This window comes from Archocentrus centrarchus, unplaced genomic scaffold (assembly GCF_007364275.1).
Source record: "Archocentrus centrarchus isolate MPI-CPG fArcCen1 unplaced genomic scaffold, fArcCen1 scaffold_26_ctg1, whole genome shotgun sequence".
Taxonomy (NCBI): domain Eukaryota; kingdom Metazoa; phylum Chordata; class Actinopteri; order Cichliformes; family Cichlidae; genus Archocentrus; species Archocentrus centrarchus.
Window position 1 is genome coordinate 7039097 of NW_022060256.1, and position 13172 is coordinate 7052268.

Here is a 13172-nt window from a genome sequence, read left to right on the forward strand (position 1 = left end):
ACAGCAAATCATTCCATAATTTTGGAGCTGCAACTGCAAAAGCTTGATCACCTCTGAGTTTAGTCTTTGGAACAAGTAAAAGCATCTGGTCTGCTGACCTAAGGGAACGAGATGGAACATATGAGTGCAGCAGTTCAGACAGATGAAATGGGGCCTGACCATTTAGGGATTTAAAAACAAATAAAATAATTTTTAAATAGATTCATAAATGAACTGGAAGCCAGTGAAGAGAAGTTAAAATTGGGGTGATGTGCTCTCGCTCGCTTGCACCGGATAAAAATCAATTTTGCACCAGCTGGAGGTGGGCAATGGAGACGTTATAAAAGCATGTATTACTGTCTCAAGATTACCTTTGGAAAGAAGAGGCTTGATTTTTGGCTGTCGCCTCAGCTGGAAAAAGCAGGATTTCACCACTGCATTTACCTGAGTATCAAGCCTTAACATACATTAAGAAATTTCTGTCCTAAAGTGGTGCAGAAAAATCCACCAGAGCCTTGGAAATGAAGCAGCTGATGCTCAAAAACCAAAACCTGAGACACAAGAGCGTGATGCAGAGGAAAACTGTCCTTCTCTTTGATATGACTCTGTTCTCTGATGTCTCTGCAGAGCTGAAGAATGTCTGAAGAGCTTCCTCTTGAAGGGGAGCATCCCCCATCCCAGGCACAGTCCACCCTGTCCCCATCCCAGGCCCAGTCTGGTACCCAGTCTCAGTCCCAGTCCACCCTGTCACCATCCCAATCCAAGTCCCAGTCCCAGCCTGGTTCCAGTTCGTCCAGTGGGCCCACCTCAGCCAGTCAGTCGTCCAGCGGCTCGGGTACTCTCAGCAGTGTGGACACTCTCCCCGTAACACTGGCGTCCGTCCCCGAGGAGCCTGAGCCGCAGCCCTGGGGCCGTCTGCTGCCTATGGCCCCCGGCTTCAGGAGCCACGGTAACACCGCTTTTAACACACTAACATGCTGGCTCTGAGGCTCGGCCCAACACTGCCTCTAACACTTTGTTCTTAAATAACCAGATTCCACTGAACTCAGTATTTTCTGCTGTGACTTGTTGGGGAACACCGAAAGCTGCTGCGTCTGAATATAATAACTAGAATGACACCCAGCAGCCAGCTGAACTCAGCACTTCTGTCCACACTCATAATGTATCTGACTTTAAATAATACATGAAGTAATACTTGTACATTAATACACAAAGTAATGAGGATATTTCTGTTCAGGCAGATGGTGCTTCAGATACAGAAAAACTGCTGCAAAGCAGCTCCAAGGCTTAAACTGAGAAGGTTTAACAAACATCTCCAACCCAGCAGCAAATAGACTGTAGATAAAAGATGGCCTCAGCATGGTGTTGCCTGTTGGTTTGTAAGCTCCTGTTTCTGTTCAGAGACAGATGTGACCAGAGAACAAGCAAACTGTATCATGCAGGAACAGATACCTGCTAAGTAGCATCCAAACAAAGTCCCAGAATTTCTCTCACCAAAACCGAATTGCTATAGAGACCAGAGGCTGTAAACATGTTTATTTCTGCTGCAAAGTTTAACATTTTAACATAGGAGTCTACTGGGACTGGCTCACTGCTAGCGCCTCTGCTGGATGGCAGAGGAACTGCAGCTTTTTTGTGCTTCCTCATTTTTTAGCCCAGATGGGTGGTGATTGGGTAAAACTTTTATACTGTGGTTTAATCACAAAGTTACACCTAATGTCAGTAAGTTACCTGACTTTGTAGTCCTGATGTTGTGCTAACACCAGGCCTGCTGCTAGAGAAGTCCTTCCTGTTTGTGCTTGTTTACAGACTGCATAGAGGAGCAGTACCTGTTTGGACGGGACTCCAGGTGTAACTACGTCCTGGAGGATCCCAATGACAGAAATTCCAGAAAGTTCAGAATCTACAGCAAGAAACACTTCAGGATCTACAGAGTAAGATTACTACAGTACTAGTCCCACTGACTCAACTGTTACTCCTGCATTCACAGGGTGTTAATGTCTCCTTCACCGCCTGTCTGTCTGTCTCAGGAGGGCTCGGAGGTCTTCGTGGAGGACCTCAGTAATAATGGCACCTTTATTGACGGGATTCCAATCGGTAAAGATAAGAAGCTTCCTCTGGTCAATAATGCTGTCATCTCTCTGGCTGAACAACGAAACCGAGGTGACTCCTCCCACCTGAGCACACCTGAAAACACTTGGACACCACTGTCTCACCTCCTCCTCTGTGTCTCTGCAGTGTTTGTCTTCATCGACCTCATGTCAGACGATCAGTCCAGCTTACCCAAAGACCTGCAGGAGAAATACTTGCTGACTCGACGCATCGGCACGTGAGTTATTTTTTGTCGCTGTGATGTCACTTCCTGTGCTGCTGCCATCCTGCTGACTGTGTGTGCGTGTGTTTCAGAGGAGTGTGTGGTGAGGTCCGGCTGGCTTTTGAGCGATCTGCCTGCAGGAAGTTTGCGGTGAAAATAATAAACAAGAAGAACTTTCAGTCTGAAGGGGTGAGTAGTCTCATCTGCTCTCTGATTGGCTGAGACCGCTTCACACACACAGTTTTAATTTAACTCTTTTTAACCAATGAAATGTCAGGAGAGTCTGAAAACACAGGTATCTAAACTACAAACATGGCGTCTCAGCCTTATTATGAGAGCAGTAGGGAAGCAACCAATAGCAGGCCCGGGTGGTGATCATGTGACTTATTTTGCTGTCCTATCACAGACAGCGACACGAAATGCAAAGACGGAGATTGAGATTCTGCAGAGGGTTGACCATGTGAGTGACACCAACAAAGAAGAGGAGGCACAAACACACAGACTGCTCCTTTGTGCGCACATCACTCCTTTCCTTCACTCCTCCCTCCTTTACTTCATTCCTTTCCTTTACTCCTCCCTCCTTTACTTCATTCCTTTCCTCCTCCCTCCTTTACTTCATTCCTTTCCTTTACTCCTCCCTCCTTTCCTTGACATCTTTCCTCCTTCCTTGATTCCTGATCTTCACCCAGATTCACTGACTTTCTCTCCTTGTCCATTGCAGCCTTGTCTCATAAAGACGGAGGACTTCTATCAGACGGAGGACAGTTTTTACATCGTCTTGGAGTTGTGAGTTATATACCCCCCCCTCCCCCCGGTCTGTCTCACCTGTCTGTCTCACCTGTTTTTGTTTCACTCGTGTCTGTCTCAGGATGGAGGGGGGGGAGCTGTTCCACAGAGTAAAGTTGAAGCAGCAACTCAACGAATCTGTCGCCAAACTTTATTTCTACCAGATGCTCTGCGCTGTGCAGGTGAGCTGCTGTTGCTATGGTGACAGCACAAACAGGAGCAGTGACTGTAACTGTGTGTGTGTGTGTGTGTGTGTGTAGTACCTCCACAGTAACGGGATCATCCACAGAGACCTGAAACCTGAGAACATCCTGCTGTCCTCACAGGATGACATCTGTCTCATCAAGGTACGCCCACTCACCTCCAAAATCACCTCCTCTTCATCTCCTCCTCCTCACCAAACTTCTGTGTGTGTGTGTGTGTGTGTGTGTGTGTGTGTGTGTGTGTGTGTGTGTGTGTGCGCGCGCACGTGCAGGTGACAGACTTTAACCAGTCACGGATCCTGGAGGAGGCTGTGCTGATGAGGACTCTGTGTGGGACTCCATCTTACCTGGCTCCTGAAGTCTTCACCCACGCCTCCACCACCGGGTACGGGCTCGCCGTAGATGCCTGGAGCCTCGGTGTCCTGCTCTTCGTCTGGTAGGCTCAGGCCTCCTGCTGGAGTGCAATTGATGGATGACCTGTTATCAGGGAAATGTTCTTGCTTATTTTTCTGCCTCGAGTTGTCTTCTCGGTCCTGCTCGTTCACCCCAGGAAAATATGATGCTGTAGCAGGACAGGAAGAGGCTCATCCTCCAAAGCCCGTCCTACGAGGCTGAAACATGAAAATGCTTCAAAGCTGCTGCTGTCTGACACCATCCATCTATTCTCTTCCCCTTATCTGAGCCTATCCCAGCTGACATAAGGCAAGAGGCAGGCTACACCCTGTACAGGTCACCAGCCTGTCGCAGGGCCAACACAGAGAGACAGACAACCATCCACACTCACATTCACACCTATGGGCAATTTAGAGTGACCAATTAACCTAACCCCACTAACTGCATGTCTTTGGACTGTGGGAGGAAACCCACGCAGACACGGGGAGAACATGCAAACTCCACACAGAGTTGGCCTGGGCCAAGGTGGAATTGAACTCAGACCTTCTAGATGTCATTGTACCTGTGAGACAGCAGTGCTAACCACCACACTACGTCCTGGTGCTGCTGCTGTCAGACACATAAGACTTTATTTCCACTTCATGCATGGAGAGAGAGAACGTACAGTACTGGGCAAAAGTCTTAAGCCTCCCCTCATTTTTAAAAAATATTTTGTTTCAGCAACAGTTCTCCAGCTTTCTGAAACTCTTTGAGGTTCTTCTTTGGATATTGGTTGCTTTTTCACTCATTTTCAGTCCAGTCCTTGTACTTGGTCATTTTCACAGGAGTGTTTTTTGTTAGTTCTGCTTCTGAACCCTGACCTGTGTGAATCATTCAAGCATAAAAGGCTCCAAACTCAGAGGATGAACCAGTGTTTTCGACACATAAGACAGCTTAGCAAAGAACCACTTTAAACTGTCTTTAGGCTCTTTGCTACTAGCATCCTGTCTTTAGCTGAATCTGTGAAAAATGCTAAAGGTAACAGTCTAAACTAGGATTCTTGCACCAACAGGCTGATTCCCAAAGAGCTGTTAGCTGCAGTCTTGGCAGATCTCAGCATGTTGTGTTGATCTGCTCTGGCTGAATGTTCAAAGATGAAGATTTGAGAGTCTTCGGGACAGATCAGTTCCTTCTCATGAAGAAGATTTTATGAAGTAGAACAAAAATAAAATCAGCAAAGAGAAAAAGCTTCAGGATCCACGATGGCTGCTCCGGTCTGATTCTCCGAGGCCTTCATGACCCACTGAGGTGGTGGCTTGTGGTTCCTACCTGCAGCACCAAAAAAGAAGAAACAGGGTGGTGTCTCACCTGGTTCCTGTGAGTTTATAACTGTCGAGGAACCTGAAGAGAAATGCGGCAGAGCTCAAAGGTCAAACCCTGCAGAGATGTTTCCACAGGAAAAATGTGGAGTTTGCTAATGAATCATTGAGGAAATGCAGCTTCTGCATCATCACTGATCCTCCCGTCTGTCTCTCTGTCCTCCCGTCTGTCTCTCAGCCTGGGGGGTTATCCTCCATTCCACGAGAGCTTCGGTCATCAGTCGATCACCGATCAGATCATCAAAGGAGAGTTCACCATGGTTCAGTCCAAGTGGAAGAACGTCTCTGATCAAGGTATGGCTGCAGTCCAGTTTTAAATCAACTTTATTGATACTGTTGAATCACAACATCAGACGCTAGTTTCACTTTTGCTGAGACAAAAAAAAAAAAAAAAAAACTGAGCGGACATTTTTTTGTCAGGGTCACATGACACCTCAGCAGGACAGAAAAGCAATGCTTTGATTGGTTACAAGCCAGTAGGGGCTAACGATCAGCTTACTGATGAGCAGCTCATTTAAAATTTGTTTTAAAACATTTCAAACAGACAGTGCTGTGCAAAAGTCTTGAGCCGCCCCTCATTTCTTTATATTTTGCTTCCAAGCAGCTGACTTTGTTAAAGTGCGTTTGAGCAAATGTTTCTGAAGGTCTTTGAGGTTCTTCTTTGGCTGCTTTTTAACTCATTTTCAGTCCAGTCCTTGTACCTCGCCATTTTCACAGGAGTGTCTTTGTTAGTTCAGCCTCTGAACTCTGACCTGTGAATCATTCAAGTGTAAAATGGCTCCAACCTCAGGGATGAACCAGTGTTGTGTCGACACATGACAGATGACTTAGAAACAGAAACACGTTTCTTTAGTTGAATCTGTGAAAAATGCCAAAGATAACACAGTCTGACAGTATAAAATAAAAGGCTGAGGCATACCACATTACACAAGAACTGAACTGAACATCATCGTGAGATCAGCAGCTGTCTCTAGCCACTTTCCCACCAACAGGACCCGCCCACACTCAGATGTAAAGGAGCAGTTCACGGAAACGCGGTGGAAGCGTGGGCCTGTTCTTAAGCGTTTCGCCAGTTCATTAAAACCAGCACCAGCACTGGCATGAGCACCGGTTCCTCGGCGGTGGGAAAGTAGCATGAGAAACACGGTGGAGGCTCTGTCGTGGTTTGGGCTGCATCTGAACCAGTGGTATTGGAGATCTTGTCAAAATTGATGCAATTATAAATACAGAAAAGTACCATCAGATTTTTATCCATCATGCAGTACTATCTGGAAAGCTTCTGATTGGCAGCAGCTTCATTTTTCAGCATGACAATGTTCCCAAACACACCGCCAGTGCAGTAAAAGCATCCCTGGAAAGAAAAACACACAAGGGAAAACTATCAGTCATGGATTGGCCTCCCCAGAGCCGGGACCTCAGCATTATTATTGAAGTAGTGTAGGATCATCCTGGCACAAACACCCAAAGAAGAGCTTTGAATGTCCTTCAACAAGCCTGGAGAACTATTCCTGAAGACTGCTTAAAGAAATGACAGAAAGCTGCCTCAGAGTTCAGACTGTGCTGAAGGATAAAGGAGGTCACACCAAATACTGACTTTCAAGTTCGCTAGATCTGTTTTTGCTCCATATGCTGTATTTCCATGTACAGCAGGAGTCAAAAGTTTGTCCAAACTTTTGACTGGTAATGTATGTTTGCACGTTTTAATAAACCACTCCAACCATTTCACAGGGCTCAAGGACACCATCTTGTTTATAACATGGAGGATGAAAGGTGGAGCTCCCTGTCTTTGGATTCATGTGACCTGTTTGTTTTTCAGCAAAGGATGTGGTGAGGAAGCTGCTGGTTGTTGATCCTACAAAGAGGATGACCATTGAGGAAGCTCTGCAGCACCCCTGGTTACAGGTAACACTGTACCTGACCGCCCACCCCCACCACCCCAAATACTACAGTAATACTGCATCAGGCTGCAGTGTTTGTCTTTTTGTAGTGAGTCAGCCTCTTAGCTCAGCAGTAAATTTTATCTTCGATCAACCCAAAAGCACAGCCGCAGCTGTGACCCTGCAACCAGCTGTGAGAAGATGATCATATAACAGTTCAGTTCAATTCAGTTTTATTTATATAGTGCCAAATAACAACAGTCACCTCATGGGGCTTTATACGTCAGAGTCAGTGACGTGCGGTGAGGGTCGTGACTGGTGAGGCACTGACGTCATCACATCAGATTTACAAACATATAGCTTATTCACCATTTGATTGGCAACAGTTGTTTTGTTTAACATTAACATAGTCTGAAGCAAACCTTTTAGCTCCGGTGTTGGTCTTCCTTTAATTATTATCTTCTGCTTCGATTGAAAGTCCAGTTTAGAAAATTCTTTCAGTTGAGTTATGTAATCTTCCATGTTGAACATAAGGCCAAGCAACAGGAAAAACTAACTGGCCTTGCTAACTGTTTATGGTAGCTTGCCACTGAGGAGTCGTAGAGTCCCTGGGATCACCAGCGCCCCCTACCATGAGGCACGAGAACTGCGTGCCTCACCTAGTGTCTCTTCGCAGCAGTTTCATGATCGCTCAACACAAGAATGCATTACACACACATACAGTTGTTAATGAAAAAACAACAAAAAAAAACTGTGCATTATATACACCAGCTAAAATATAGAAATTTAGTTCATATAGTAAAAGTGTTAGAACATTTTAATAGCCACATGCAAAGGGAAAGTAATCCGGTCTCACTGCATAGCATGCCAGCACAGTTAGTAGTCATTGGCAATGACTATACTGAGCCGCACCACGGATTGCGCAATCCGTGGTGCGGCTCGCCGGGCTGGTGCCTCACCGTTCGTCTCTTAGTATTTGACCGGCAAATGCGAAAATTTAGCGATTTTGAAAAAACTAATCTAAAAATGGTGTAGTTAAATGGAAAAGAACTTTAAAATACAAATCACTGAATGAATATAACCATTTAATTTATTTTTTAATTTTATATTTCCACGATGACAGGTGAGGCCGTGCCTCACCTGCCTCCCCTGACTGCACGTCACTGGTCAGAGTCACTGCCCCTCAAAGATGATGGTTGGAGCGTAAATTGAATGTTTCACCTGCTCTGCCTGCAGCGCTGCTGACACTACAGCAAGCATTACTGCAGCAGCGACTCCCCCGAACCAGAGGGAACAGTCGGCTGCTGGAGTTTACAGGCTTAAAGATGCAGAAGTTCAGCACAGGTTGACTGAGAGTGCAGGTGCACTGTGAGAAGTGTGGGCTGCTCACACTGTGACTGATGGTTGCAGGACAAGAAGATATTGGAGACAGCACACAGACTCATGTACCCCTCTGCAGAGGGAGGAGGACATGCTGCTGCTGCCGCCATGGTAACTGCAAACACACACAGAGTACATACAATATAACCATGACCCCAATCCTGATCTTCAAGCTCCTCCCCCAGCAGGAGGTGGCATCAACCTCAGGAAGAAACTTGAGGAAACGAGGACGAGATGGAGATGGTGAAGAGCCAAATCCTGCCAAACGGAGCCAAGCCCCACCGTCTTCCTCTCTGTAGACAACCAATCAGGTTCCGAGGCCTCGTCTCTACTACTGAAACTGCTGTAAATAAAGTTTCTAAAAATTTTTTTTATATTTTTCACTGCGTTTGTCTTTAATCAGCAAACATGTTCAAACTTTAAGCCTTAAAACTATTTAAACAGGTGAGTTATAAAAACATCCTCCCCCCCCCATACAGCTGTTATGAAATTAGCTGCAGAGACCAAAGCAGTTTCTGTATCAGGCTGTAAACATGTTTATTTCTGCTGGAGAGTTTTAACATGGGAGTCTGTGGGGACTGACTCACTGTGGCGCCTCTGCTGGATGTTCTGCTGTTCCTGTTTCAGCTGCTTGGTCTCTGAGCAGATGAGGAACGTGGGCTCCTCTCTGGGGTTGAAGAACGGAAGGAAGAGCTTGTGGATGTAAAATGTTCTGACTCAGATACAGAAAGTGGCACTGTGTAAGTCCCAGTAACCCAGCAGCCTCCATGCTGGACTTTATTTCATACGTTAGGTTGTAGTTTATTCATGAGCCTATAGGAGGCGCAACTCAGTAAAATAAAGAGAAAACCTCAGGTGAAAAAATAAAATCAAAGCTTTTTTCATACTTATTTTCATTATAAATCTCATTTCCTATTCAAGTGATTTCAGCAGATTCAAACAGTGAACTCTGTCAGATGACAGAAACTCGATCCCCAATCAGAGCCACATGGAGCCCACTCGACACAGCGGGTGTTCACTGGCTCGTCCCCCTGGTGTCACAGCCTGGCTCTGCGGCGGTCTCTGACAGCATACAGGACAGTGTGAGCTTTATCAAATGACTCTCCAACAGCTGACTGGACTCGACTCCTCCACCGCTGCAGCTGAGGACGCTCCGTCAGGACGTCTCTGCCCCCACCCAAAGGCTGCAAGGACACACACCGAGCATGCTCAGAATCAAACTCACCCACCCACCAATACAAACAGAAGGTTTATTCAAAGAGTCCATGATGTGACCTGGAAGTATCTGCATGGAGGTCTGACTCCTAAATACAGAAAGGAGCATCAATGCTTCCTTAACAGAAGCATCCTTTATGAAAGGACAGGAGAAAAGGCCATCCCATAATTCATAGCAACCAGAGGTGGCAAAATTACAGACATTCTTTACTTCAGTAGAAGTACTAATACCACAGTACTGAATCAATGTCTTCACTCGTGTACAAGTGAAAGTACAGGCTCTGAACAGTACGCAGAGTAAAGATCCCCTGACAATAATTTTCAGTCCTAAACTGATGCTGAGCCTCTTTAGTGAATCCAGCAGCTCTTTAACATTAAAAGGTTTTGTGCTGCTGCAGACGTGAGTAAATCTGAGCCTGTGTGTTCCTTCTTATTTTAAACTCCAGCCTTTGTGATGAGGAAAGTCATTTTTCATTGATACGACCTGCAGAAAGCAGCAGGGTGAGAACACGCTGTGGTCCTACATACTTTTCCTTGACCTCATGATATTTTCTTTTGAGGTCAAAGAAAAGGAGATAGGAGGAACTTTCTGAACGTACCCACAGAGACAAAAGCTTTAACTGAGGGAGGCGGGGCTCGAACATAATTAAACTCACCTGCATGAGCTCACAGACAGCGAGCAGGTCAGCCAGAGTGATCTCATCGCCGCAGAGGAAAGGCTGTCGGCGAAGGAACATGGACTCCAGTTTATCCAGCGTGTCGTTGAGGTCAGAGAGCGCGCGATTCAAACGCACCTCATCCACCGGAGAACCCGAGTGACCCGGGAGCAGCACCTGAGGAGGGGTGGAAACAAAAATCAAACACACCTGAGCTCCTCAGCGGTGTCAGGTTACAGCAGCTTTATTATGTAACATAAGCAAGTCTTTGAGTTCCTGATGACAGAAACTTGATCCCTGATCAGAGCCAATTTCCGTTATTTCTGAAATTATTTTTTTTTGTTGGATGTTTAACAGAATCTGAGGGTTTTTTTTTTAATCTACATGCTCAAATGTTGGAGCTGGACTGTAATGGAGCGCACACTGCTCCAGTATGAGGTCGTACTTGTGTACCTCTAGTATGAAGACTTTAGCAGCGTGCGGTCGTGTGTTGGTGTGATGCCACGCCGTGTACTCATCTACCCGGGCTCGTCTCTCTGGTTGCCGTGGATACCAGTGCTCTGGGACATGGTACTTGGTGGTCAGGTACTTGAGAATGGCGTCACTGTGACACATGAAACAGTCTCACACACTGAGAGAAAACACACTTTAAACATGGCTGTGTGTGTGTGTGTACCTCTCTGTGAGGACAAAGCCATCATCCACCATGACAGGAACCTTCTGCATGGGGTTCAGCTTTGTGAAGTCTGGAGTCCTGTGTTCTCCTGCTCGTGTGTGAGCGCGCACACACGAGAAACAAGAAGAGAAGCTTAAACCAAAGTCCACTGGGAAATCAAGCAATTTAAGAGTTCCTGAACAACAGTCTGTTTACAGGGAACTCTATAAATCAAACAAATCATAAAACGGTGCATTTTAATGCTCTTTGTCATCAGTGTTATGAATCTGTTCATTTCTGTGCTCAGAAAGTTGTTCAGCAGCAGACTGAAGCTCAGAAAAGAAACATGAAAACTGAAAATCTGACTTTCCGCGGGTTTAATAAGCGCCGAACGGACCGGGACGGCCCGATAACGCGTCTGATTCTGTTCAGGGGTGCTCTGACGGGTGTTGCTCACACAGAAACCGGCGGGTTTTAGACGTGGTTTGGTGGCCGCGCTGCAGCGCTCGGACGAGGGTCAAAGTTCTCCAGGGTAGAGTTCAGCTGAAGCACCGCGGAGCAGAAACGGCGCTGTGCTCGGTGAATTCAGCTGTTAAGCAGCCGGTCATTGGACTAGTTACCCGCTCGGTTAGTTATCCAGCCTGGTTAGTGGGTTAGTTATCCAGCCCGGCGGTCTGGCAGCGTCTCACCTTTCCGCAGCGCCACGGTGCGCACTCTGTGCGGGATTTTGGTGCAGTTGAGCAGGATGTGCACCGCCCGGCAGGGCTGAGACAGAAGGTCCAGGTACACCTCCACCAGACGGCCTGTTGCCATGATAGCCGAGCCGTTTTTAATGTTAAACCAATGAAAGAAAAAAAGAGTCCGCAAACAGCTGTCCGTCTTCCTCTGAGAGTCTGCAGGCTGTCAGCGGATCCAGCTGCTCCTCAGCGCCCCCTGCAGCCGCACCGAGAACCGCGGCTCACTGCAGGCAGGAAGGGTTCCAACTTCCTGAAACAATAATCACCTTCCTGCTGGGAAAGATCTGCATATGCTGGAAAGGAGCTACAATCCTTCCTCTATTACCTCCATGAGCAGAGCAAACACTGAGGCATCCTTTATGAAAGCAGAGGAGGTGATGGCGTCCCACAACACACCAAACACACCATCAGCATGAATGAGAAAGGGCTGCAGCTCATTGTTTAAATACAGTTTTCTTCCTTTCCTGCTGATGTGTGTTAAAACCACAGCTGAGTGTGTCTGAATACAGCTGTGCACGCTGCTGTGCTGCAGCCTTTAGGAGGATCACAGAAAGCCTGGATAAAGGAGGAGTTACTCTGGATCGTCTCTGCAGCAGGAGCAGGAAAGAGGAGAAACTGATGTGATGAACATTTCAGTGTCTTCAGGAATTCTGTAATACATTTTTAGGGAAAGCAGAATAATTTGCTCCTGCTGCATGGCAGCCTTTCCAGGGTGTTCCCCACCTCTCATCTGATGACAGCTGGGAGAGTCTCCAGATGATCACATCAGCTTTTTGTTCTCATCACATTCATCAGATTAACAAAGAGTACACTGAGCAGGGACAAATATGTTTCTGAATTCTTCATCTCTAAAGCTCTGGCGAGGACACATCATGAAGAATCAGGTGGAAGCTGGATTCTTATAGAAGCTACAGACAAACTGACCTTAGAGAGCGACACAAAACATCAGAAATTCAACTCTTCAGCACGATCGCATTTTATGAACATGAGCCAGGCATCCTGATGCTGAAGCACATTAACAGTGAGAGCTCGTTCAGGCAGCTGCTGCTGCTGAGCTGAACATTCAGCCTGACGTCCTCTCGTGGCTGTCTGTGACTGCAGTCTGCAGGAACCACTCCAGGAATTCCTCTCACTTCAGACAGTTTGACAGGAATACTGTGAACCTCGGAGAACATCTCAGGGGTGTAGTGCGAAGACATGTGAACCCGGACGAGCCTTCACGTTTGAATTCAGAATCTCAACGTGCAGCTTTGTGGGAGCTGCAGTGAAGCCTGCAGTGTCGACCGCTGTGACCTGACACGAGCCGACCTGAGCACTGTAGCGGCTCGTTGGAATGGAACCAGAGGCGTAGAGTTTCAAGCGTTTTATTTCTTCTTTTTTGAAGAGCACCATAACCCAGACACTGTTGCACCATGATACAGTGAAAACTATAGAACAAAAGCTGAGAGCCTCTATGTAGTTTCACACACAATTCTTATGCACATTATATTCAGATATTAATCACAACTCAAAATACAACCAAATAATAAATAGAAATAAATGCATCATATCTCCTTTAAACTAACAAATTAAATGTTCACAAAACACATACTACCTTTAAACTTGACAAGTTGTGCAAT

The 13172-nt window shown here is 46.4% G+C and overlaps 2 protein-coding genes across 2 annotated transcripts in view; one reads left to right on the top strand and one right to left on the bottom strand.

Moving 5' to 3' along the window:
* Nucleotides 1-8630, top strand: part of chek2 (checkpoint kinase 2) — a 70357-nt gene extending 61727 nt beyond the window's left edge. The window contains exons 7-20 of the mRNA XM_030723588.1: nt 708-928; nt 1789-1913; nt 2010-2142; nt 2218-2308; nt 2386-2482; nt 2700-2753; nt 3015-3079; nt 3162-3261; nt 3340-3426; nt 3555-3718; nt 5212-5327; nt 6850-6935; nt 8321-8401; nt 8476-8630. Coding sequence (XP_030579448.1) covers nt 708-928; nt 1789-1913; nt 2010-2142; nt 2218-2308; nt 2386-2482; nt 2700-2753; nt 3015-3079; nt 3162-3261; nt 3340-3426; nt 3555-3718; nt 5212-5327; nt 6850-6935; nt 8321-8401; nt 8476-8589 — 1534 coding nt within the window. The 3' untranslated portion in view covers nt 8590-8630. The remainder of the gene's footprint in view (nt 1-707; nt 929-1788; nt 1914-2009; nt 2143-2217; nt 2309-2385; nt 2483-2699; nt 2754-3014; nt 3080-3161; nt 3262-3339; nt 3427-3554; nt 3719-5211; nt 5328-6849; nt 6936-8320; nt 8402-8475) is intronic.
* Nucleotides 8631-8810: 180 nt separating this feature from the next.
* Nucleotides 8811-11989, bottom strand: gstt2 (glutathione S-transferase theta 2). The gene is made up of 5 exons (XM_030723626.1): nt 11506-11989; nt 10838-10925; nt 10615-10765; nt 10162-10338; nt 8811-9474 (listed from the first exon to the last, which is right to left on the bottom strand). The coding sequence occupies exons 1-5, from the start codon at nt 11627-11629 to the stop codon at nt 9328-9330; spliced, it is 687 nt and encodes a 228-aa protein (XP_030579486.1). The 5' UTR covers nt 11630-11989; the 3' UTR covers nt 8811-9327.
* Between the last annotated feature and the right edge of the window lie 1183 nt (nt 11990-13172).

Excerpts from the sequence above, each read along its gene's own strand:
- gstt2 (XM_030723626.1), bottom strand. The coding sequence starts at position 11,629 with ATGGCAACAGGCCGTCTGGTGGAGGTGTACCTGGACCTTCTGTCTCAG. Across the intron at positions 10,766-10,837 it reads GGCTTTGTCCTCACAGAGAG|TGACGCCATTCTCAAGTACC; the intron begins GTACACACACAC and ends CATGTGTCACAG. Across the intron at positions 9,475-10,161 it reads CTGTCTGTGAGCTCATGCAG|CCTTTGGGTGGGGGCAGAGA; the intron begins GTGAGTTTAATT and ends GTGTCCTTGCAG.